Source organism: Pygocentrus nattereri, chromosome 7, assembly GCF_015220715.1.
Source record: "Pygocentrus nattereri isolate fPygNat1 chromosome 7, fPygNat1.pri, whole genome shotgun sequence".
NCBI lineage: Eukaryota > Metazoa > Chordata > Actinopteri > Characiformes > Serrasalmidae > Pygocentrus > Pygocentrus nattereri.
Genome location: NC_051217.1, coordinates 1389454 through 1412616, shown reverse-complemented (window position 1 = coordinate 1412616; position 23163 = coordinate 1389454). Strand labels below are relative to the sequence as shown.

General features: G+C 43.8%; 1 protein-coding gene across 2 annotated transcripts in view; it reads right to left on the bottom strand.

Annotated features, from left to right (window-relative positions):
* Nucleotides 1–23163, bottom strand: part of igf1ra (insulin-like growth factor 1a receptor) — a 148105-nt gene continuing 124942 nt past the window's right edge. Inside the window, exons 10-21 of one of the 2 annotated variants that reach the window (XM_017692202.2) lie at nt 22880–23087; nt 16210–16487; nt 15171–15313; nt 14566–14731; nt 14286–14388; nt 14127–14197; nt 13738–13967; nt 12839–12946; nt 10898–11060; nt 9663–9792; nt 8063–8197; nt 1–1579 (exon numbers count right to left, since the gene is read on the bottom strand). In XM_017692202.2, coding sequence (XP_017547691.2) covers nt 1111–1579; nt 8063–8197; nt 9663–9792; nt 10898–11060; nt 12839–12946; nt 13738–13967; nt 14127–14197; nt 14286–14388; nt 14566–14731; nt 15171–15313; nt 16210–16487; nt 22880–23087 — 2204 coding nt within the window. In that variant the 3' untranslated portion in view covers nt 1–1110. The remainder of the gene's footprint in view (nt 1580–8062; nt 8198–9662; nt 9793–10897; nt 11061–12838; nt 12947–13737; nt 13968–14126; nt 14198–14285; nt 14389–14565; nt 14732–15170; nt 15314–16209; nt 16488–22879; nt 23088–23163) is intronic. The other variant, XM_037540012.1, reaches the window with a different exon arrangement.

The window sequence follows — 23163 nt, the reverse complement described above, 5'->3', positions numbered from 1 at the left end:
TTTTGCTTAAAAGTTGGTGCATTTTTATTTGTCTTCGTTTGGTGCCACACTGTTCTCATTTCATTTGAAACAACACCATCAGAGCTGTCCAGCTCTCCGATTCTGGAGTGGACATGGCCATTTCACAGTCAAAATCAGAGCCATTCCAAAGGGGAGAATAGACTAACTCTTTTACCAAGGTGATCGCAAATTATGACATTAAAAAAAAAAAAAGTGAAGCCAGTGTAAGAGCTTAGTTCCTTGATTGTAATCCTTTCTTGTCCAACTGAAAGAATTGTTGGGAAGCAAAAGAGGGAACATGAACATGATAAATACAAAAAAAGAGAAGCATTGATTTGGCAAATGTTTGGCAGTTTCAAAAAGGCCCATTCATCTTTTTTTTGACACATCTGAAATTTGCTGAAAAAGACGGGTGGAGCAATGGTCAACATGACCAATCAGGTGAACGGTTCGAACACACAGAGGATCAACAGCAATCCTAGCAGTGGAGGTCCTCTCCACTCCTCCGTGGAAGAGAAATGTGATGATGAAGAAAGAGTTCGGAGGAAGAGGTGCGCAGCATGGCGAAGAATAATATGTGCATTTTCTATAAAAACACACATACACTTTCATGCATGCACACACAAAAAAAACCTGTCATTTAAAATAAAAAGTGCTCAGGTGTTGGGCTTGCTGGCTGATATGCAAATTTCTCTTTAATATGACTCTCTGGCAGAGAATGTGCTATACCTGTTCAACTTCCTTTAGGAAAAATATAAAAAAACAAAAAAAAAACATACAAATGAGGCGCCAGCTGCGGCTCCCCAGCGTGATGGTTGGGTGAGTGATCTTTAATATTGCCAGAGCATTACACAGCCTTTTAGTGTCCTATGCACTTGGGCTTCTCCCAAATCCTTTGCTGTGGTGAAATGAAGATAATAATCAGAATAATAATCATAAAAATAAGCAATCTACTGATTTAGAGTAGTGATTTATCGTCTATCTGGTTATCGGCTTGAGTTTGACTCTTCAGGTGAGAAAAGAAGTACATGTGACCACATAGACAAAAAGGGGGTGAGGGGATGAAGGGTTACCCTGTATGAAGGGGGGAAAGGGGTGCGGGGGGATGAATCAGCAGGCCGATGACTGGGGCAGCGGAAGCGCTCGCTCGTTTTTACGGCCGCCGTTCATGTGCGCGTACGGCTGCGTGTCGTCGAAGGCCGGACCCAGTAGCACCACGGGCCCGTTGGCGGCTGCCTGTCCTGAGTGCTTGTCCAGGGCCACACCTGCAGAAGTCGTGGAGGAAGGGGGGGAGGTGGAGGGGGTGGGGCCCGTGGCTAGCGGAGTCCCTGGGGCAATGGGCTGGGCCGCTTGGGAGGAGGCTGGGGCCAGGGTGGAAGCGGGGTCCAGCGGAACGTTTTCCATGTTCTCTACCTCCATGTCCAGCTCCTCAGTGTCAGGGGGCTTGTTCTCCTCACTGTAGAAGAAGCTCACCTCCCGGAAGGCTGGCTCCAGCTCCTCCTTTATGCTGCTGATGATCTCCAGGAAGGAGGGTCGCATCTTGGGGTTGTACTGCCAGCACATCCGCATCAGCTCAAACCTGAGGAGCAGGCCCAAAATACATAAAGCTACATAAAAGGCTTTGTAGACACAACACAAAACATTCACTGGGTATCATTCCCCAGTATTGTCCTAAGTCCTTCTTAAATTTCTTCCTGAGAAAGGTTCTAAGAAAAAGTCTACATCGGATTCAAGAACAAATCTCAGATAGGAACAACATTGGAGAATGCCAGAATCTTCACAAAAGGAGAAAATTCTTAAGAATGGTTGGCGAATGAGGCCCTATGTTCATTCAACGACTCAGATCTGAAACGCTAATGACTGTGTGGTTCAAAATATTGCGTGTGTATACGAAAACCTTTCAATAGCCCATACAATTAAAAAAAATCACATTTTTCTTTTATTGAAAACATTTTTTCAGTTTGTGTCATTCACTCCCAAGTCCATCTCCTCCAAATAAGGAACTAAGCTGCTAAAGCAGGCTGTTTTGAATTTCTCATGGTCGTGACGTGGCAGTCACAAACACACTTACATATGCTGACAGCAGTTTAGTTTAAGTGGTATTCACACGGTAACTGCAGACAATCTGTAGCTCTATTGATGTGGAAGATTTTTTCAGAAGCTTCTTGTATACATCGCCTCTCTAAACCCAGAATGATTTTAACCAAAGACATACATGAACACTAATCAACAGGAGAATAAACACAGTTCACTTGCTGCTAAATAGGTTAGAATGTGACTCAGTCCAAAAGAGATTCTCACTGTGGCTACAGACTTTGCCTTCAGAGACACCTTTTATTTCTATGAGGTTACATTAATAACATGCAGACATATTACTGTAGTAGCTCAGCGGCAGAAACATCCTGCTCTTCCAGAGTACAATAACCACATCATCCAATGTTCCCACTGAGTCCAATTTGAAATAACGGTCAAATTGAAACATCTGTCCGATGCCAATCATTTTTTAGCAATGATTCTTTATCTGCTGATCTCGTGCTGCATCCCTCGTCTAAAGGACTTTAACAGTTTGTTCAATACACTGCAACCCTAGACTGCTTTTTAATGGGGCACTATACAGGGCAGTCAATAAGAACAGAGATCAGTATCATATATCAGTAATGAGGCACAGTAACAAAAAACACATGTTCAATAACAAGGGATAAAGGGATAAAGAGAGGTTGGACATTTGTTATGTTCAAATGAATCACAGCTGCTTTTGGTACATAAAACTACAGAAACTTTAAAAGGACTTCAGGTGGAAAAATTAAATACAAGAAAAATGCAAACCATGAACTCCTTAAACATCAACACCAGCACTATGTGATGTGACTGGCACAGGCTGATCAACAGGTGGCAGTGTTCGCCAGAGCCAAGCCAGAGCACCTGGAAACATCACTAAGCAGAGAGCTTCCAGAACATTCTGCAGTCATGCACATATGAAACCCAACATGTACTGGTACGTCTAACCCTCCATCCCACCGTCATGAAATACGAGACAGCCGCGTCAGTAGACCTAATCATGGCATGCCACTGTTTGGGGAAAGGGGGGGGGGGGGGGGGTTGTGGTGGTGGTGGAGGGGGGGGGCAGAAAAGAGAGAGAAAAAAAAAGAAAACAACTTCAAAACAACATCAGAAAACCCAGGATCATTATAGCTTGATGCTGCACTCACCACATCTTACACAAACAAGCTAAGAATACCCTTCGCACTGGCTGGCTCACTGAAATAAATGCCTATGGGTCAGCTCTGCCCGCTTGGAGTAACAGCTCTCTCCAGCCTCACTAAGACATTCCAGGGCATGCGCCTCATATCAGGCTCTGCACCATAACAGGGGAGGCTTCATTTTCGGGACCCACTTTGAGGGCCCTTGGAAAAGCTGATTATGCCAGTGGTTTAAAGCGTTTGTCTGGCCTTTGCTGGACTCACACTTTTCTTTATGGGGGCCATCTGGCTGATGTCAAATCAGAAAATGGTGGGTAATAAATGCCTGTTAGCACCCGCTCACTGTCCGCCAGCCCTAATCACACGCACATGAAGGCAGCAGGTCTCAGGTCAGTTCACTGTGGGCAAAACGAGGCTGGTAAAGAGGTCACTGGAGATCACAGGTCATAGTCCTGTTTTTAGAGCAATAGGCTGGGTTCTGGTGTCAAATCCTCATATTTGAGCATGCGGTCGCCCGTTTGCCCCTGATCTCAGAGGAATCATGAAGGTACAGTTTGTAGTAGAAGAGGCAAAGAGTCATCATATTTTGCTGTAAAAAGGTTTAAAGGAGCTGTTTTTAACTTGATATGATGTTACTGGACAAAGTGGTTATGAATACATTGCCCGACGTCTCGGGATGTTTCACGTTTTTTGACATATTTAATGCAGACGTTTTTCCCCAATACATTCACGCACACTTGGTATTTATTTGCAGAATTTAACATACTGTGTCCTGTGCAAAAGTTTTGGCACATTTTATATTGAATGTTTTTTTTTGGCTTTACGTTAACATGGCACATAAACAGAAACTGGACTAAAATTTGAAGAAAAATGTTCATATTTAGGTTTGTTCCTTGGAGAGGATAGATTAACTTTTGCGTGTGATTGTAGCTGCAGGTCACTGTAAGGTGAAATAGTACCCAGTGGAAAACATCTTCACATTTACCACTGATTTACCATCATCAACATTACATATAAACCCCAGAAGACGCATGCGACCCCTCATCCCCGCTGTAAATAAAACGGGGTAGGTAAGATACTGATACCTTGTGTCGTCTGACACTGATACTACATATCCGATATTTTTCTCTGAAAGCTACGAAGCTTAATAATAATCTAAACTGAAGCATTTTACTTAAAATGAGCAACTAAAAGTAGTCTATCACGCTCACACTGCTCAAACACTCTACACTCAGATTCGTTCCATTTTTCCTTCTAATATCTGAATTCGAGTTTCCCACTGGCATCGCCAGATACTGATACATGCTATCAGATCAATGTTCGTTTTAGTTTCAAGCATTTATGTGTATTTCAAGCCAAAATCAGACCTACCTTTGTTTACAGATTACCGTATTGTTCTGATATATTCATTATTGTGTTCTGCTGGTACGGATGTTTATAACGTGCATCAGATCAGTGCCATCTGTAACTAGAGTCAGTCAGGTTTGAAACAGGGTTGGGCGTTATGGTGAAATTTGATATTAGAATTTAAGGCATCATTAAAAAAATATTCAAATAATAACACCAACATATCACCGCCCACCCCCCACCCAAACCAACCAAATAAACAAACAAAAAAGGACTCTTAAGCTGGTCACTCTTAAAGATGCCTTGATATCAAACCTGAAAATTCACTTAATGAAAGTTTTATTCCATTAAATCTATTCAAGTAGAGCTAGATTAACTCAAGCTTCTTGTATAGTGGTGCTTTTCTGTGACACGCCCTATATAAATTACGAGGTACAAGGTCCATCGACCTCGTATCTACACTCAATACCCATTTTATTAGGTCCACCTACCTCATAGCTTCACTATGTAGGCATACAATTACACTCTGTAGCATACCTGTTTCTGCACACTGTAATAGCCCCTGTCTACCCCATTCATCACTGGTCAGTTTCTGACCACAGGACAGCTGCTGGCCAGATATTATTTGGCTGGTAGTCCATTCTCAGCACAGCAGTGAAACTGACATGGTAGCATGTGTGTGGTTTTGTGTGCTGTGCTGGTATGAGTGTCTCAGTGGTGTTGCTGAGAGTGGTCCAGCACCCAAAAATATCCAGCCAACACTGGTCCTGCAGACAGACAAAGGAAAAGATGAGCTAACAGTACACTTAAAAGGTGTACCCACATTATAGGTCCAGCAGGTGTCAGCTACAAAGCGTGTAAAAACCTAGCAATATACGTGTAACGGCACTGTGACCACACTTAGAATTGACCACCACCCAAACAGTGCTGTGGCCAGAGACTAACCGATGATGAATGAAGTAGAGGTGGTTGATACACTACACACTGTAACCACACACCTACAGAGTGAAGCTATAAGGTAGACAGACCTAATAAAATGGACAACTTGTGTAGATACAAGGTAGATGTTACTGTCTGGTAATTCTGTAAATATTTACAAATAATCAGAATAGCCTCATACAACACTAACCAACCACCCACTGTGTGCATAAGGAACAGGGAGGATTTTTGGGACACTCGAACTAATAGAACTCAATTGGTATTGGATTCTCTGAGACAGCACGGACTCTTTGTGTGTTTTGTGTGTGTGTGTGTGTGTGTGTGTGTGTGTGTGTGTGAGAGAGAGAGAGAGAGAGAGAGAGAGCTGGTAAATAAAATGTTGATTCAGATTCAGATTCCTTTATTGATCCCAGGGGGAAATTGCAGATGGTGATCTGTTGAGATATTGGCCCATTTTATCACTTCATGAGAAATGATTGAACGGTGGTCAAGTTTCTCATGAAAATATGTAGAATCTGCAAAATGAAGTAAACCTATTGGACCAAAATACAATCAAAAAATCAGACACTGTAGCCAAACTGACCGATTTTTGTTTCATTCAATTCCAGCAGAGACAAGAAGGTTAATTGCACTAAACAGATAAGAAACTCTGACCTTACCATGGAAACGATGGTTTGTCTGAGCAACAGTGGTCCTGCTCTGTAAAGTGAGGTCACCACTGCATCATGAGTGTGTGTGAGGGTCGTGTGTGAGTGGAGGGAAAGACCCCATGCCTGTTCACTCACACCAGCCCAGAAAAGGAGAAGGGCATGGTGCGGCCGCTCTGTGACGCACACATCAACACTAACTCACACAGGCGTGTACCCACACACACTCACAGGGGAACATGTTGCCGGTGACTGGCGCTAATTGTCTGGTTTGTTGAGCCCATCTGGAGCAGGCAGGCCAGACACTGATCTGGCTGAGGGAATGACAGGCATCTCTCACCCACTGGCCATGGAATCCCTTCTATGGGCTTCGGCTTACTGTGGAGAAGGAAGCACCCAGACACCGTGAGCTCACCCAGCTCCTTTTAACCTGTGACGTTAATGTCACCGGTCAGGCTCCACACCGCCATGCACACCTGCTGATGTAATATCTGCATTCAAGCTTAGAACTGCTTCTGTAAATAGACTGAGAGTAGGGCAGGATGCAGAAGGGTTATCCTAAAGAAGGTGGGAGAGTTTTCAAGGCCATCAGCACAAACAGGGATTCTGCACTTTGAAATACACTCTTTTCCAAAATGCAAACATCGCAAATTATGAATGACAGCTATGGCTGGTTGCAGTTACCCACGCAATAATGCTGAATAACTTCCATTTCATATTAACATTTTCAGGTGTACTCTTTTTTTAATTTGACAATTGTCTTGTACACTCACTGGCCACTTTATTAGGTACTTGCTAGTAAAAGGCTGGACCCCCTTTTGCCTTCAGAACTGTCTTAATTCTTCATGTCAGACTTTCAACAAGGTGCTGGAAAAGTTCCTCAGAGATTCTGGTTGGTTATTTGAGATCCTGCTGCCTTTCTATCATCTGGAACCAGTCTGCCCATTCTCCTCTGACCTCCCACATCAACAAGGCATTTTCTTCCACACAACTGACCGCTCACTGGATGTTTCCTCTTTTTCGGACCGTTCTCTGTAAACCCTAGAGGTGGTTGTGTGTGAAAATCCCAGCAGATCAGCAGTTTCTGAAATACTCAGACCGGCCCGTCTGGCACCAACAACCACGCCACGTTCAAAGCCCCTTAAATCCCCTTTCTTCCCCGTTCTGATGCTCGGCCTGCACTTCAGCAAGTCGTCTTGACCACCTCTACAGGCCTAAATGCAGTGAGCTGCGGCCGCGTGATTGGCTGATCAGCTATTTGTGTTAAAAAGCAATTGAACGAAAAAGTGGCCGGTGAGCGTATATACTTAATAATTTTGACACGACCATTTTCCAACCACTCTCCCTTAGAATTAAACAGGCTGTTTTTGTTACTGTGCCTCTCTCTACAGTTTGGAGCCATAAAGCATGGCGTAAACTCTGAACTTTAAGCTGAATATCCTCACAGTGTCTGCAGGAACCCACAGCCACTTCTTATGGCTTTTGGATCTTTGGATATTTTGAAAGTTTGCAGTAATAGATTTGCTTGCTGACAGCCAGGAACAGAACAACATTTAGGGGTTTTCATATTGCATGCAGTAAAAACACTCCATATTGCTTCAGTGTGCTATGATGGGCTACACTGCTGCAGGCTGAATGAACAGTCATATGTAAATTTGTTCCTCACAGAATTCATAAAGAGCTGTTTTTTTGCAGCTTGGTTTCCATATATAGACTTTATGGACTGGGGAGTGAGTGGTGTGTTTTGAAATTTTAACAATGCTTGCATAGTACATCAAACCTTTGTATTATCAAACATGGAAAGGACATTTTGTTTTTCTAAGATATGGTACAATTAAAGCAGCCTAAGAAGCGTCTGCATGTGTTGTGTCTGCAGAACTCGAACATGTCGACCAGTTTTTGGTCAGAGGTAGTGAGAAAAGGACTCACAGCATGTCTGGGCAGTTGTCCGGCTTGTCCAGGAGTCCTCCCTCCATGACGAAGCGCAATACCTGCTCATTGGACATGCCCTGGTACGGCTGCTCTGCAAGGGTAGCTATCTCCCACAACACTACCCCGAATGACCTAGAGAGGGGGGGAAAGGGGGGGACGGGCAGAGTTAGATGCAACACACATGTCTATCAGCATCCACATCCTTGGTAATTGTCACAATAGCCTGTCTCTCTGCTTGCGCCACCAGCTCTTCATGTGGACCTGGTGTAACTCGATCAACTTGGTCGGAAAACAAGGCCATCCAAGGACAGAACCGTGTCCAGTCCCACAATATGAGCTGCTTCCAGACAATGGCAGTCTAGTGGAAGCTAAAAGCTATAGTAGCCCACAACAAGCTCTCAGCCTTTACTGTTCAAGTGTGTTTTCAATCCTCTAACAGCAAAAAAAAAGTGATTTCTTATACTCAAGCTCAATACAAACACGACCACAGCTGCAATGCTGAAGTACTACTATTTTTATTTTGGTGGTGTGTTTTTGTTGGCCATGTGTTCCACATTAATGCAAACGAGTCTATACGAGTCCAGCCGCCAGCAAGAGGGAGCGACAGAGGAGCAGGAAGGCCTACACGAGTCTCTCGTAAAAACAAAACACACACAACAGGAAAAAAAGAGAAGCGCACAAAGCGCTCATTGTTGCCAGTCATTATTCATTAACTCTCCGAGGACACATTTTCCACGCTGGCCTAGGATCAGAGACGCAGCACCACAGCCCTTAAAGTGGGCCTGTTACAACAGTGACTTGTATCTAATTGGCTGCAACAGCAGTGCGTTGAAAGACAAAACCACAGCAAAGCAGGGGAGGTTTTCTTGAAAAAAAAGGAAAAAAGGAAGGAACAAATGAAGACACCTAACGGTGAGTTTTATGGGTGTTCGGGACGGGAGCTCTCGTCGGCTCTTTTCATCCGGAGCGCTTCAAAAGCGGCTTATCCGGAGAGGGGACGGGGCTGGCACCCGCGAGCCCATCATTAGTGAACATCTGGAGGAGGTTAGCAGCGCACCGTGGCACTGAGCTGGTGGGACGCTTGCGATTGGGAAACTACACAAAGTAAAGGAGCGGGTCGGCGGCAGTATTTCTCCATTTGACTAAGTTATTGCTGCGGCGGCCCTGGGCTCAGGCAACACAGTGGAGAGACATGGAGTCTGAGCGAGAGAGAGAGAGACAATGAGTTGGGCAAGTTTCGACCAGCTGGGGTTTGGACAATGATGTAGTATCTTTCTAAATGGGACATAAGGGGGGGAAAAAACAACACATAAAATTTTTATCACCTCATGGGAGCCTGTGAGGCTTCCCGTGGCTGCCTGAGTTAAGAAAACACAGAGAAGCTGCTAGAGGATTCAAGCACTTGAGTTTCTATTGAAAATAAGTTAGGCGAGTGAAGAGGGACATGTCATTTCAGCTGCTGAGCTGGAATCCTGTCTCTGCTATAGACAGCAGCACAGGCAATGCACTCACACACTCTGATGGGTGGCAGCAGAACCACCCACTGCGTAGTGCATGCAAATGTGTTTGAAAGCCACTGAGGACGCATTGATCATACCAGACATCAGAGTTGGTGGTGAAAACGCCGTCTTTCAGAGACTCGGGGGACATCCAGCGGACTGGAAGTAGTCCTTTGCCTCCTTTCCGATAGTAATCCGTCTCATAGATGTCCCGCGTCATGCCAAAGTCTGGATAAAAGAGGAAAGTACAGATGAGATGAATGAGGGAATGCTGCACAGTAGAATTGCTCCTTTCAACACCTTCCTTCAAAGCATGTCCCAGTAAGATTTATAAGGTTCTGTTCTCTGTGCTTCTCCAATGTTTCCAAATACTTTACTTACACTGGAACAGTGCTTTTGGAGTGTTTACAGTAGAGACGCAGCAATACCACTATTTCCCTTCTGATACAGATATCGGAAGCATCTGCCGATACCGAGCACCGATACTAGCCTATAAATCCTTTGCTATGCTAAAGCAGAAACTGAGGCTAAAGGCTATCATTACCCCAAGAAACTGGCAACTCCATCCATATGACTCTTTAATGTTTGCTCCCTTGATAACAACCTGGACTAACATTAATCCTTGACTGCTAGCGACTAAATAGCAGCAGATAAGTGATTACTGAAAGAAGTCTGAGTGTCACGATTGGCTCCTCCCACTCCATGTGCGTTTGTTTTGGTTTGTCCATGTGCGTTTGTTTTGGTTTTGTAACTCCGCCCTGATTGTTTTCACCTGACCCTCATTTTCCCTGTGTATTTAAGCCCTGTGTTTGCCCCTTGTGTTCACCGGTCTTTGTTTGATGTCTCGGTCTCTGTTTGTTGTTTGATTCTGGTTTATGTCATGTCTGTCCGCCGATCTGTCCGTATTGGCTATTTGACCCTGGACCGTTTTGACCACGACCCTGGATTTGCCCTTAATAAAAGTCGCTTACATCTGCACATGCGTCCGCCTCATCGCTCCGCGTTTCACTGAGTCAAATATTCAGGCAGAGGGCTACCTTTAGCATGTTTGTACTGTATGTCCAGTGTGTCATCTGGCGTATTTGTGGCATACAGATGAAACTAATGCTTTAGGAGCAATTTCAACTAGTATATCACCAACCATTAAAGCAGATTTTATACAGATTCTGCTCTTGGCATTTTAACCACTGCTTGTCAGCCGATGCCGCCGACATGTTGCTCGCTTTACATGCTCATGCTCAGTTACATCTGCTGTCAGAAATTACCAGACACTGTGTATTGGATTCGATACCATTACAGTATTGGTACAACTCTATGATTAAGCATTAATCACCTCCGATCTTGACAGTGAAGTCCTCGGCCACCATGCAGTTCCTGGCAGCCAGGTCCCGGTGGACGAATTTGTTGGCATTAAGGTATGCCATGCCATCTGAGATTTCCCCGGCCATCTGAATCATCTTCTTCAGGGATGGTAGAGGTTGGCTACACGACCCTTGCTGCAGAACAAGAGGGGATGGTGTTACGTTTTTACGATCCCTTTGCTTTCTTTATCTATTTTACTACATCTCCCATGTTGTCTTTGTTCTGAACTGAGCAGTCTGGGAATAACGTCACGTGAGTCACTGTGGACTATGAAGACTGAGAGAGAGATTTACAGCTTATCTCTGTATCTGGACTGGCCAAACATTTCTGGTGACATTGTGAGAGAATTTAGGCTAAAGCTGTTTAGAACGGTCTGTACAGGAATAGTCCATATACACAGAATTAGACAATTCTATGAACTAGACAGAAATATCAACCAGGGAGGAATATTAGCCCGTCTGATTTAGGATGCTTTTAGTTTAAACAGAGATACAGGACAGTACTTCTAGAGGAATATACACGCTGTGAATGAATCTGCACTTAAATGGGTAACACTGAGACTTTGAGTGTGACTGTGACCAAGTATTTTGGTTTAGGGGATGCTGGACTGAGTATAATATTTTTAGACAAGACTTTTTAAATGTCCATATTTATTTACAAAAGGTAGATCTTCAGGTACCATCAATATCTTATTTTTTATTTAGTAGCCAAATACGTCCATCCTCATTCACCAACATCACAAAAGTGTGCTGGCATCACCCGTTTGTGGCCTGCTGCACTGTGACTGGTAGAAAATAACTCGTTTTTCTACCAACGAAAGCTTCAATTAACGTAAGCCAGAGGTATTCAATTTTATCCATAACATGTCAGCGTAGCTACAGGTTTTCCCTCTGAATGAGTGGAACCTGTTCAATCAACCAACTGATCTGCTTAATTTAACCAAATGCTCTGATGTTCTCCTGCTTTGCTAGAATGAAAACCTGCAGCCACACCAGCCCTTTGTGGAGGACTGCTAATACAATGAATGCAAAACTATGAGTTGACTCAGATAAATCATTTTTACATGATGAATGGACATACAGACACATTACGCCAGCTTTCATCAGGGTTAAACTGCTGTTTCTCATTTTAAACATTTTGCACACACAGTCACTTGAAGTTGAGCTGGACAGTTTAAATCCACTTTTGAAATAGATCTCTGATTGATGTGGTTGTTCAAAATCATTTTCAAAATTGAATATAAGGAGCCCTGAGAGCCAAAACAGCTTTGCCCAGCACCCTGATTTGCCCTGCGGGGTGCTAGCTGATGCACCTTCATGCACATCTACACTCACCGGCCACTTTATTAGGTACACCTGTTCAGTTGCTTGTTAACACAAATAGCTGATCAGCCAATCACACGGCCGCAGATCACTGCATTCAGGCGTGTAGAGGTGGTCAAGACGACTTGCTGAAGTGCAGACCGAGCATCAGAACGGGGAAGAAAGGGGATTTAAGGGGCTTTGAACGTGGCGTGGTTGTTGGTGCCAGACGGGCTGGTCTGAGTATTTCAGAAACTGCTGATCTGCTGGGATTTTCACGCACAACCATCTCTAGGGTTCACAGAGAACGGTCAGAAAAAGAGGAAATATCCAGTGAGCGGTCAGTTGTGTGGACGAAAATGCCTTGTTGGTGTGAGAGGTCAGAGGAGAATGGGCAGACTGGTTCCAGATGATAGAAAGGCAGCAGGAACTCAAATAACCAACCAGAATCTCTGAGGAACGAAACCTTGTTGAAAGTCTGCCACAAAGAATTAAGACAGTTCTGAAGGGAAAAGGGGGTCCAGCCTTTTACTAGCAATAAAGTGGCCAGTGAGTGTATAGAGAGAATAGCTAATGGAACAGATTTTCATTAGTGTTATGAGTTCCAGTACCTGTTTGGATCGGAGAGAGCGCAGGTAACTCTTCAGGTCCCCTCGTGTCATCAGCTCCATGATCACCAGAGTGGGCTGACCCTGTGAAACCACTCCAAGCAGCCGCACCTTGAATAAAGAGAACAGGTTGAGCACACACTCCACTGGTTTCTTATTAGTCCTGAACATCAGAGCCCAAAGAATTCGAGCCCTAAAGGCAGGGTCAAAATCAGTTTTCCTCCCACCTTGCCTGGTTGGGCAAGTGGACTGAGAGTTTGCCATCACCAAACATATTTTCCGTGTTGTGTGAGCCTTGTAAAGCACATTAAGCTGTATTCAGTACTTTTTAAAGAATCTTCTGTACTATTACTTGGAAGTGTTATTGTATACAGTCGTCATATACACATGTTCAGTGGTTCTGATGACACAGCAGCCTTGTTCACTGACATTCATCTTAGATTGCTTTCTATTAGTGGTAGTGTAGATAAAGAATGATCCAGTTTTGGTAAAACCTAAAACCTGTGCAAAACATCAAAATCAAGTATGGAAACAGATTTTTCCATGACGAGATAAAAGATTCTGACTCATTTGGTCTCTTTCATCTGTTTTGCCAACATTTTGAATCACATATCATTACATTGATTGATTGTGCAGATTTACAATACTCCTGTGGTGGGGAGGTGTTTGTGTATTAAACGTAATCAAGACAAAATCAAGTATATTGTTCATTGAATGGACTTTTCCCCTTTAAAAAAATCAGAACTATCCCACTGCTAAACTTACATTCTGCCTCTACGAAGCTTTGCTTTGTTAAAGTGAGGTATTCAGCATTCATCTTCAGTTTGCCACCACCACGTCTGACTTACTGTAAGAGAACTGTCCATTTTTATCAACTACAACTAGTCGTGCTTTTTTCTTACCACATGGTGACAATTGAACTCTTTCATGACGGAGGCTTCATTGAGGAACTCTATGCGTTCGCGCATGCTGGCCGACTCATTGACTGTCTTGATGGCCACCCTGGTCTCAGGTTCATCCTTGACAACGCCTTTGGCAATGCCTTCATACACCATGCCGAAGGAACCCTGACCCAGCTCTCGACACAAAGTGATCTTCTCCCGTGCCACTTCCCACTCATCTGGTACGTACACTAGGGATAAAGAAACAAATGCGAATGAAAACACTCATTACCGGTAAAGCTAACTCTGACTATACTTCCACTCTCAGTCATTCTATTATAAATGTTAACTTTTCAACAGATATCTTCATGCCATTGATGTCAAATGTGCAAATTTCAAGCAGTACTTACTCTCTGCTGCGCTGAAGTACTCAGGGTTCACAGAGGCATATAGAACTCCATTTCCCAATCTATCACTGTGCCTGGGGAAGGTAGGACGAAATGTCAGCACTGTATCAACATTACAGTAAGTTATAGCAGCGCTGAAGGTTCACAAATTGGACCTCTCACCTCTTCTTTTTAACAATGACGATGGTGCTGATGAGGCCGAGGAGCACGATAAGCACTATAACGGGGACAGTGATGGCTAGATAGAGCATGTTCTCGTAGGCTTCTGTCGAGATCAACAACACAGCTGCATTATCAACATTGCACAATATGACACATGCGTACAACCTCACTAAATACCAATGTCTTGCGATGGGTCACCACTGCCTGTCAGGAATCCACTCACTTTGTCCCTAAATTCAGAAATGGAAGTCACATTGTATAGTATGTATGGGTTCCTTACGGTGCGGAGGAGGAACGTAGAAAGACACTGGCTCGGTCCAGGAGCCATTGCCTGCCAGTGACGTAGCCCTCACTCGAGCCGAGTAATTGCCAAAACCCAGGTTGGTCAATCTCGTTCCTCTGAGCTCCCGGTACTGCTGACGTGACACGCACTCATGCTTCTCAGGCTGAACACATGCACACACACAAAATCTGTCAGTCTGCATTCTCAAGTGGGGTGCACAAATTCAGTTTGAGGCATCAACCTGAGGGTGGAGTTGAAACTGCATCGTTTTAGGAACATTCTAGTCAATTTCAGCAAAATATGCACTCCTTTTTTTGGGGAAGCATAACATTCTCAAGCTATTTTCAAATGTGTTCCTATCCAAAAAAGCTTGATGTATTTTTTCTATATTCATATTTGTACATTCAGTATATTAACAATATTAGCAATAACTATAATAACACCCACACACAGACCTTATTTAAGGTGCTTGTCCTCCCAAGTAATATAATAATAATAATAATAATACCAAATTAAAACAAACTAAATCAAGTCATGGTGAAAATCAAATCAAATTGTGAAGTTCTCAGCAGTGCGTGGGGGGGTGCAGTGCTGCTTCTCACCTCCGTTCCCTGACGATACTTGATTTCATACATGAGAATGAGTCCACTGGGTCGAGGGGGTTCAGGCCACCTCAGCACAATCGTGTCCTCAGCCCTCTCATCCTTCTCATGAGTCACAGGGCCGGGAATATCGTCTGCTTTTTCTGAAAGAGGACACAGCACTCCTGAAGAAACACCCTCTCTACCTAAAAGAACAATACTCCAAAGCTTCTACCAATACACAGGTCAACAATCCAGGCATCCAGGATCAGGCCCTCCACACACCTGCCCTTAATTCCCATTTCTTCTTTTCATTGCCTTCCCGTCCACCCTCCTGAACCCAGTTTGTCTCGGTAACACGAGTTCAATTGATGATACGTGTAATAAGCTTAAAAAATAAATGACTCTCACCCTTAACTACACAAAGATGGAGTTGGCTAACTGATAACAGAGAGGGCAACTTTTAGGCTGCTCTGATATTACAGTTAACATCTGATAAAATTATATACTGTTTACTTTAGTTTCAAGAGATTATGGGTTAGAAAAATTACTTGTAATCGCCAAATACAGACAACATGTGATAAAATGATCACAATTAAGTATCTAATGTTCTTGGTGACTGATGGGGGACACACACTACCATAGAGTTATGAGTTAGTCTAAAGTAGGGGTGGGCCATATGGGAAAAGCATCATGTCACGATACTTCAAGTCTTTTCATGATGCACAGTACATATACCATTATTCTGACACAGACACAGAACATCGAAACTCTTTAGCTTAAGATCTAGCTTTGTAGACTCAAGCCACCTGAGGGTTACTGATTAGCTAGCTGAAGTGTTTTGGAAACTAGAATAGACCAAAACATGGACAGTTTAGAGTCTGTTAAGGCTGTTGAGTTGAGGATCTCTAGGTTCTTAAAAGCCTAGAACTGTACAATTAGACCACAGTGTGCCGGTGTGGTGAAAGGAGTATCTCTGTCATCAGTGTGTGGTGTGATGGGTTCAGCCTGAGTTCATTCTGCAGCTCCATTTGGAGGGTGTGGGCTGTGGCGGGCTCACCTGCAGGTTTGGTCCGGGAAAAGACAAAAGCAGCAGCGCTGCAGCGCTCAACCTCATGGTTGCAGGCATGGATGTCGATGCGGTAGACGGTGAACGGCCGCAGGTTAACGATCTCCATGAACTCAGTGTACACTGTTGTCTCTGAGAATGGATACACACGCTCCACAAGCTCCGGGTCAGTCATGTTGCCGTCCTGCACGGTTACATTCTGGCCCAAACCACGCACTAATGTGCCATTAGCCACCCCAAAGAGATCCCTACGACGTCTGTCTGGAGGCCTGAGGGACAGACAACAGAGAGACCGTAAAGAAAAGAAGAGAGACACTGAGGAAGAGAGGAGAAGGACAATGAGAATGTAAAGAAGAGAAAAAGGGAAATAAGAAGAGAAAATAGAATAGAAAATTCAGTAGAAGAAGAGAAACAGAAGAAAACAGAATAAAGAAAAAGGTAGAAAAAGAGGAGAAAAAGAAAAGGAGACGAAGGAAGAGAAAGATAAACAAAAGAGAAAGATGAGTGAAGAAAACAATGTGAAGGAGAATGGAAAAAAAGGAAAAGAGAACAAAAAAGACAAGAAAAAGTGAACAGAAAGTCAGGGGAAGAGAAGAGAGGAGAAGAGAAGAGAAGAGAAGAGAAGAGAAGAGAAGAGAAAGAGAAACAGATTGCGAATCACAGAAATGAAAGTGAAAGAAGGTAAACGGACAGTGTAGAAGTTAGCCAGCGTATTCCAGCGCAGGGCCTTCTGAAGCGCGCAAGCTGTAAACTGTACAACAAGCACAACTTTCAACATTTAGTCACACAGGGCCAAAGCACCACCTTGTGCAGCACCTGCTTCTAACACAGCCCTGCCGCTTATCTGATGACCTATGACATCCATATTCCATAGAAATATCAGAACCTATTAGTCACTAAACACATGATGTATTGTTTAAATCTATGGCTCCCACGACACTAACTTGGTGGTTGCTTAGTGGACCTGTGAAATGCTCTGATGCTGAAACAGCTGACATACCAAAACGGTTAATGTTCTCAACCCAACCCAAATGAATCTCACTCTCTGTCTCATGTGGACCAGCATTCATTTAGACCACCCTGCTATAAACAATAGTGACTGTCGGATGCAAATAACTATGTTTCAAGTTCGTTAAGCTTAGCATAATATTCATCATGACAGTCTGTGACGATTAATGTCTAATATGCAATATAATATGCATCACTGCTATTGTCTACACTTACTATACAAAAACTCGGTAACACTTTATTTGAAGGCTACCTACATAAGGACTTCATGACGCATTCATAAGCACTGAATAACGCGTTTATGAAGCACTACTTGAACATTTATTAAGTGTCGGTTCTCGCAACCTGACATAAGATGTTTTATGAAATAAATGACATTGTGCTGACATAATAAGAATAAACGTTGAACATATTTACAGCACTAAACATTTAAAACACTGTACATAACTATTTATGTCAGCATTCTTAAGACGACATTGTACTGATATCAGGTGAAATATGCCTGGAAACCACCCCCCTCTTCCCAATTGATGCAATTATGTATAGGGTTTAAATGTGTTTAGTGCTGTAAATATGTTCAACGTTTATTCTTATTATGTCAGTACAATGTCATTTATTTCATAAAACATCTTGTCAGGTTGCGAGAACCGACATAAGCACTTAATAAATGTTCAAGTAGTGCTTTATAAACACATTATTCAGCGCTTATGAATGCGTCATAAAGCCCTTATGTAGGTAGCCTTCAAATAAAGTGTTACCAAAAAAACTACAAAAGTAGACAGAAATTCCCTTTAACTTGCAAAGCTTGCTTTATGCAGCTGCTACAATGAACATGGAATGGCGTACTGGAAAAAATACAAGTTACAATGAAGCCATGGCTTTTATGAAATGGTGGTCTGTTCTTGCCCCTCACAGGAGGGGAATGTATGCGTAATGACGATGATGAAGCTTAAGGCAGTGCCCTCGGGTCAAGGCCGAGAACACGCATGCGACAGCGACGACTACGCTTTACCAGACGCTAATGTAGCCACTGCCACTCCACAGATGCGGTCAAAGCACAGCGGCCATGGCCTTACCTAGCGCCATCTTTAGGTGACACGTACCGATTCACTCGCTCAGGGTCTCTGCAAAGATTCAACAGTCAGACCCTACAGTGGGAGTGTACTCCAAAGATGACAAAGACAAGATGATGTTGACGGTTCTGTGGAGATGAGGCTGACCACAGGTCCACACGAATACAATAATAGAGAGAATAATAGAATTTGAACATGGGGGGTGGACAGGTATAGAATATGAAGAGTTACAGTGGCGATGGACAAAAATATTCTTCAGCTTTTGATCCACGGGAAGTGAGGAAAGATAAACATCGGTTCTTCTTGCATGTGCGTGTGCAGGCCAACATAGGAACAATACAGGGAAGAGATTAAGTCCTGGCAACAATCTTTATAATTCAAAATGCAACAGTTAGAGCACAAATGTTCAGTTAATTAAAGCAGCAGTTCCCAAACTTAGTACTGAAGCACTTCCGATCAGCAGGTATTTTTCTACTACTTTATTTTTAGTTGTCACTGCTTTTCAGGGACTGTTATTTAGCTGATTCATTAGATCAAGCAGGGAAAAGAAATGTGCATATGAGGTGTGCTCCAGAACCAGGGCTGGGAATCACTTAAAGGTATGAGGTAAGGCACAATATATCAACAGGCTATTAAGATTAAGAGACCCTTATTAGTCCCACAATGGGGAAATTTCACCTCCACATTTAACCCATCCGTGAAGTGAAACACCACATACACACTAGTGAACACACACACTAGGGGGAAGTGAGCACACTTGCCCGGAGCGGTGGGCAGCCCAATCCGCAGCGCCCGGGGAGCAGTTGGGGGTTAGGTGTCTTGCTCAAGGACACCTCAGTCATGTGCTGTCGGCTCTCGGGATCGAACCGGCGACCTTCCGGTCATGAGGCTGGATCCCTGACCTCCAGCCCACGACTGCCCCTATTGTTAGCTGATTCAAAAAAATTATCCTTTTTGGCCCAATATTTAAATCAAGGCTGATTATCACAATTGATTTGAGTTTGGAGGATTTTCAGCCTGCACATCACTCACCTGTGGTAGAAAGTTTCCTTCTCTTGAACACGCACACGAATGGATTGCAGGGTGGATAACACCACAGCCCAACCCACAAGAGGAACACCACTACTATATCACATCTTATTTGGATTTACAACTAGAGATACTGTAGTGAATTCCTAACCTGTGCAGTTATATTTAAACGAAATAGAGTTTTAGACATTTAGAAAGAAGATGATAACTTCTTCGAACCTTCTCCTCCATCCTACAAATTTCCACCTCTACCTACTGTTTCCTGTAACAAAGTTTTCGCACTCCACCACCACCCACTCATCTCCTCCATGTTCATAAATTCTGCCTCTCAGTCCTACTCGGGTCATCAAGGCTGCCTTCTAGCTTGAAGCAGAAGATTGCCGTAATTCCAGAGTTTTTCCCTTCCTAGAGTCATACAGTCTCTTCTCACATTAGAACTATATACTGAAGGCATGGTTCACTACAATACCAATAAGAGTTCACTGTTAAGAATGACTCTAGATGAGACTGTCAACTAAACAGTGTAAAATATTTATATAAAATAAAGGTTTATAACACTTGTTATAACAGTCCATGTTTAGATGCACTTCATATATAAATTATACTATGAAATTAAACTTTCATACTATAATGTAAGAAAGTTATACGATTAGTTATTGATACTGGCATTAATCCAAGTTCACCCCTAGCTTTATTTTAGACTCCCAAACCCTAGAAAAGCTGCCGCTTACTGGTCCTTAAATCTGAGGCAGTTCATGTTTCTGCATGTTACTGCGTACGTGTGGACAGGTGGAAGGCAGAGACTGTCCTCAGCTGAACCATGAAGCATAACTGTTCAGGAATCTCCTCTCCTCTCCCCTATTCTCCTCTCAACCTCCACCCTCATGACTGCTTTCAATAAGCCAATCCTCTTTCTCCACCTTTAGCAGGGTCAGCCATCTCCTCAGGACAGAAGGCTTGCTCTATTCAAACACATACACACAAACATGCACTCACAGATTAAGCCACACAGTGGCTTTGGCATGCGACGCTGACGGAAATCAGAAAGCTGCACACCTAAGAAGCTACACCAGCACACATTTCCCTGGCTAATTTGGGCACTGAGCTGGCAGAAATGAAATCGGACAGAGAGGTTTAGGTTTAGAATGGCTTGAATGCACTAGCATTCTTCCCTGGGAAAGCAAGCCTGAACACTTGACATGTGCAGTGCAGAAATGACGTAGGGTAATTATGGAGACTTCCGACTGGCTTAGTGCCCACACAGCTGATCAACCGCCACGTAGTATAGAGGAAATCACAAGAGTAACCTATTATCCTGTCTCTGTCCCCTCTCTTGCTCCCCTTCCTCACCCACCGGCTGGCTCGGAAGGGATCTTCCCTCAAAATTCATTAACATTCCAAACGGCTGCGCTGTACATTTCCTGGCAGCCGCTCACTCCAAACTAAACAGCCGCAGAACAAAGAGAGTGTGTGAGGCAAGGAGGGAGGAGAAAAGGAGAAAGTGTGAGAGAAAGAAAGGAAGAGAGAGATTTCCTTTCCATTCTTTTGCCCCCACCCTCCATCCTTGCTTCAAAACCTCTACATCCTAGATCCCTCCCTTGTTCTTGGAGCAGTCCAAGTTAACATAAGATCCACTCAAAGGGGATGGAGGCCCAGCACACATTAGGCCACAGCTGAGGACACTATAGTCTGTCTGCTAGTCTTTTGCAAGGGTCAAAACAGACAAAACGGATCATTCTGAGTTCATCAATGAGGCAGAAGCACAGGTCTTTAGATAGATGTGCATTCTAAGGGTGGGCAGCAGGATGGAGAGGAAGATAACCATGACCATTACAGAGAGATGAGACAAGGAGCCCAATAAACATTGCATTTATATCTGAAATATCAGTTTTTCATTGATTCTTGACGGAGAGAAACGGGTTCAACTTGTGCATGGCTGTCCCTGCATGATCCCTTAAACAGCATCTTGTTCAAAACTCTGCTGCCAAAGTTCAGCAGATGTCTGCCAAAGTAAATCTGTGGCATCAGTGCACACGACTCTAGAAAAATGCAAGAGCAGTTTTCATTTCTCAAGTGGAAATTGAAACATGTCTCCTCATCTTCATTGCAATAGCATTCAGTCATTAAAACTGTACTTTCCCATTCTCAACTTGTTAGTCCTGCCTAAACATGGAAATGGTCATAGCGTAACCACGGAAATGGGCGTAGCGTAACCACGGAAATGGGTTGTAACTTCTCACTTATTCTGCTAGCTGATCCTTAAACTGCTTCATTATGATTTTGTGCTTCTTTTGGTTTGGGTGGTGTCTTATTCTGACCCCTCTCTACAGCCAATCAACGTCTGCTAGATGCACATCAAAGACTTTCAGAACACGTATTATGGTTTTCAAAGTTTGCAACCTAGTGGCCTCTGTGAGCTACAATTACTCATGAAACCCTTTTCTGTGACCTGACATGCATCTCCACAGAAGTAAGAAATCAACCTTAAACACCATTTAGTGATTTTCTCCGCAAATGATCACCAACTTTAGAAAGTGCACAAGGGAACGAGAACTGGCTTGAATACAGTGTAAATGAGGGGATGAGGGGGACAAAAGCATTCACCCGTTTATACTGTCTCCAGCAAAAATTACACCAATGCATAAATATTGTCTAACACGCACACATACAGAGTTTTAGTTTAAGGACAGATGTCCTTATTTAACCCTTCCAATTAACACTGTATTTCAAAGTACAACCAGGACATGCATGCCTGCATGCTGTTTTGTGAGTGTGTATGTAGCTGCTCTCCTGGTACTGGACAGAACACATCCAGCACAAGCAAGGTAAACGGATAACACGGCGCAGATGTCCTCTCGAATTCTGGCCAACAGAAGGCCGCTCCCCGGCCTCATTGACCTGGACTCCCTCGCTGCTGGGGCCTTCCAAATTACAGCCTGCTAAAGCCTTCACATGCGACCGCTGCTGTCGCCTGGGCAACAGCAAAACCACACAAGCCTGGAGTCCCGGGCCCGCATTCATATTACACCTCGGAGCAGCACTGCTGCGTCCAGGTTGGATTAGATCAAGAACTCACTATGATGTAGGGAGGTGAAATCCCATCCAAGACCTGTACTCTGGGATGCTTCATGAATGCTGGTTCTGAACCTTCTCCTGCTTTACTGACGTGCATTCAAGCCCTGCTGCTGCTGGTGCAAGCCCTCTTCCAAAAACCTCCTGTTCTGATCTTGTTGGCACCATGCCGGAATGATTACGCTGCCGTCCCTGCCTGCCGGACCCTGTGCTTGATTTGATTAAATCACATGGCCTTGAGACCTATGAGCTCAGCCCTGCTTTGATAGCCTGTCTCCAGGAAGACTAAGACAAAAAGAAAACATAGATTTGGAACAAAGCTGGAAAGCACTGTTGAGGTCTGGGAGCAGCCTGCACATTTCTTGTTTGTTCCACCCATTCTGAATGATGTGGGCTCTTCCCTCAAGCTGATCTGGAATCTATAAGTAAAGAAAAGCAATAGGGGAAGAGCTGAGGGAAGTAGGGAGTGTTCACTGTACCTGGGTGTAAAGACCGCGTTGTGCAAGAAGTTCTCAAACACCTTGCTGAGGGCACGCTCCTCAGCTTCAGCTTTTAAATCCTCCTTGGTTTTGGGGCACGGGCAGCATGGGCCCTTCTCTGCACTGCCTGCGTCTGATTTTGTGGGCTTAGTGTCCTCCTCCACATCTGACAGGGCTGTGGCTGAGATTCGGATCGGGATCTTCAATTCTGAGATTATTAAAAGACACACAGGGCACAGCAGTACAAGTTTACATGGATATACTGTATATTTAGGTATTGTAGG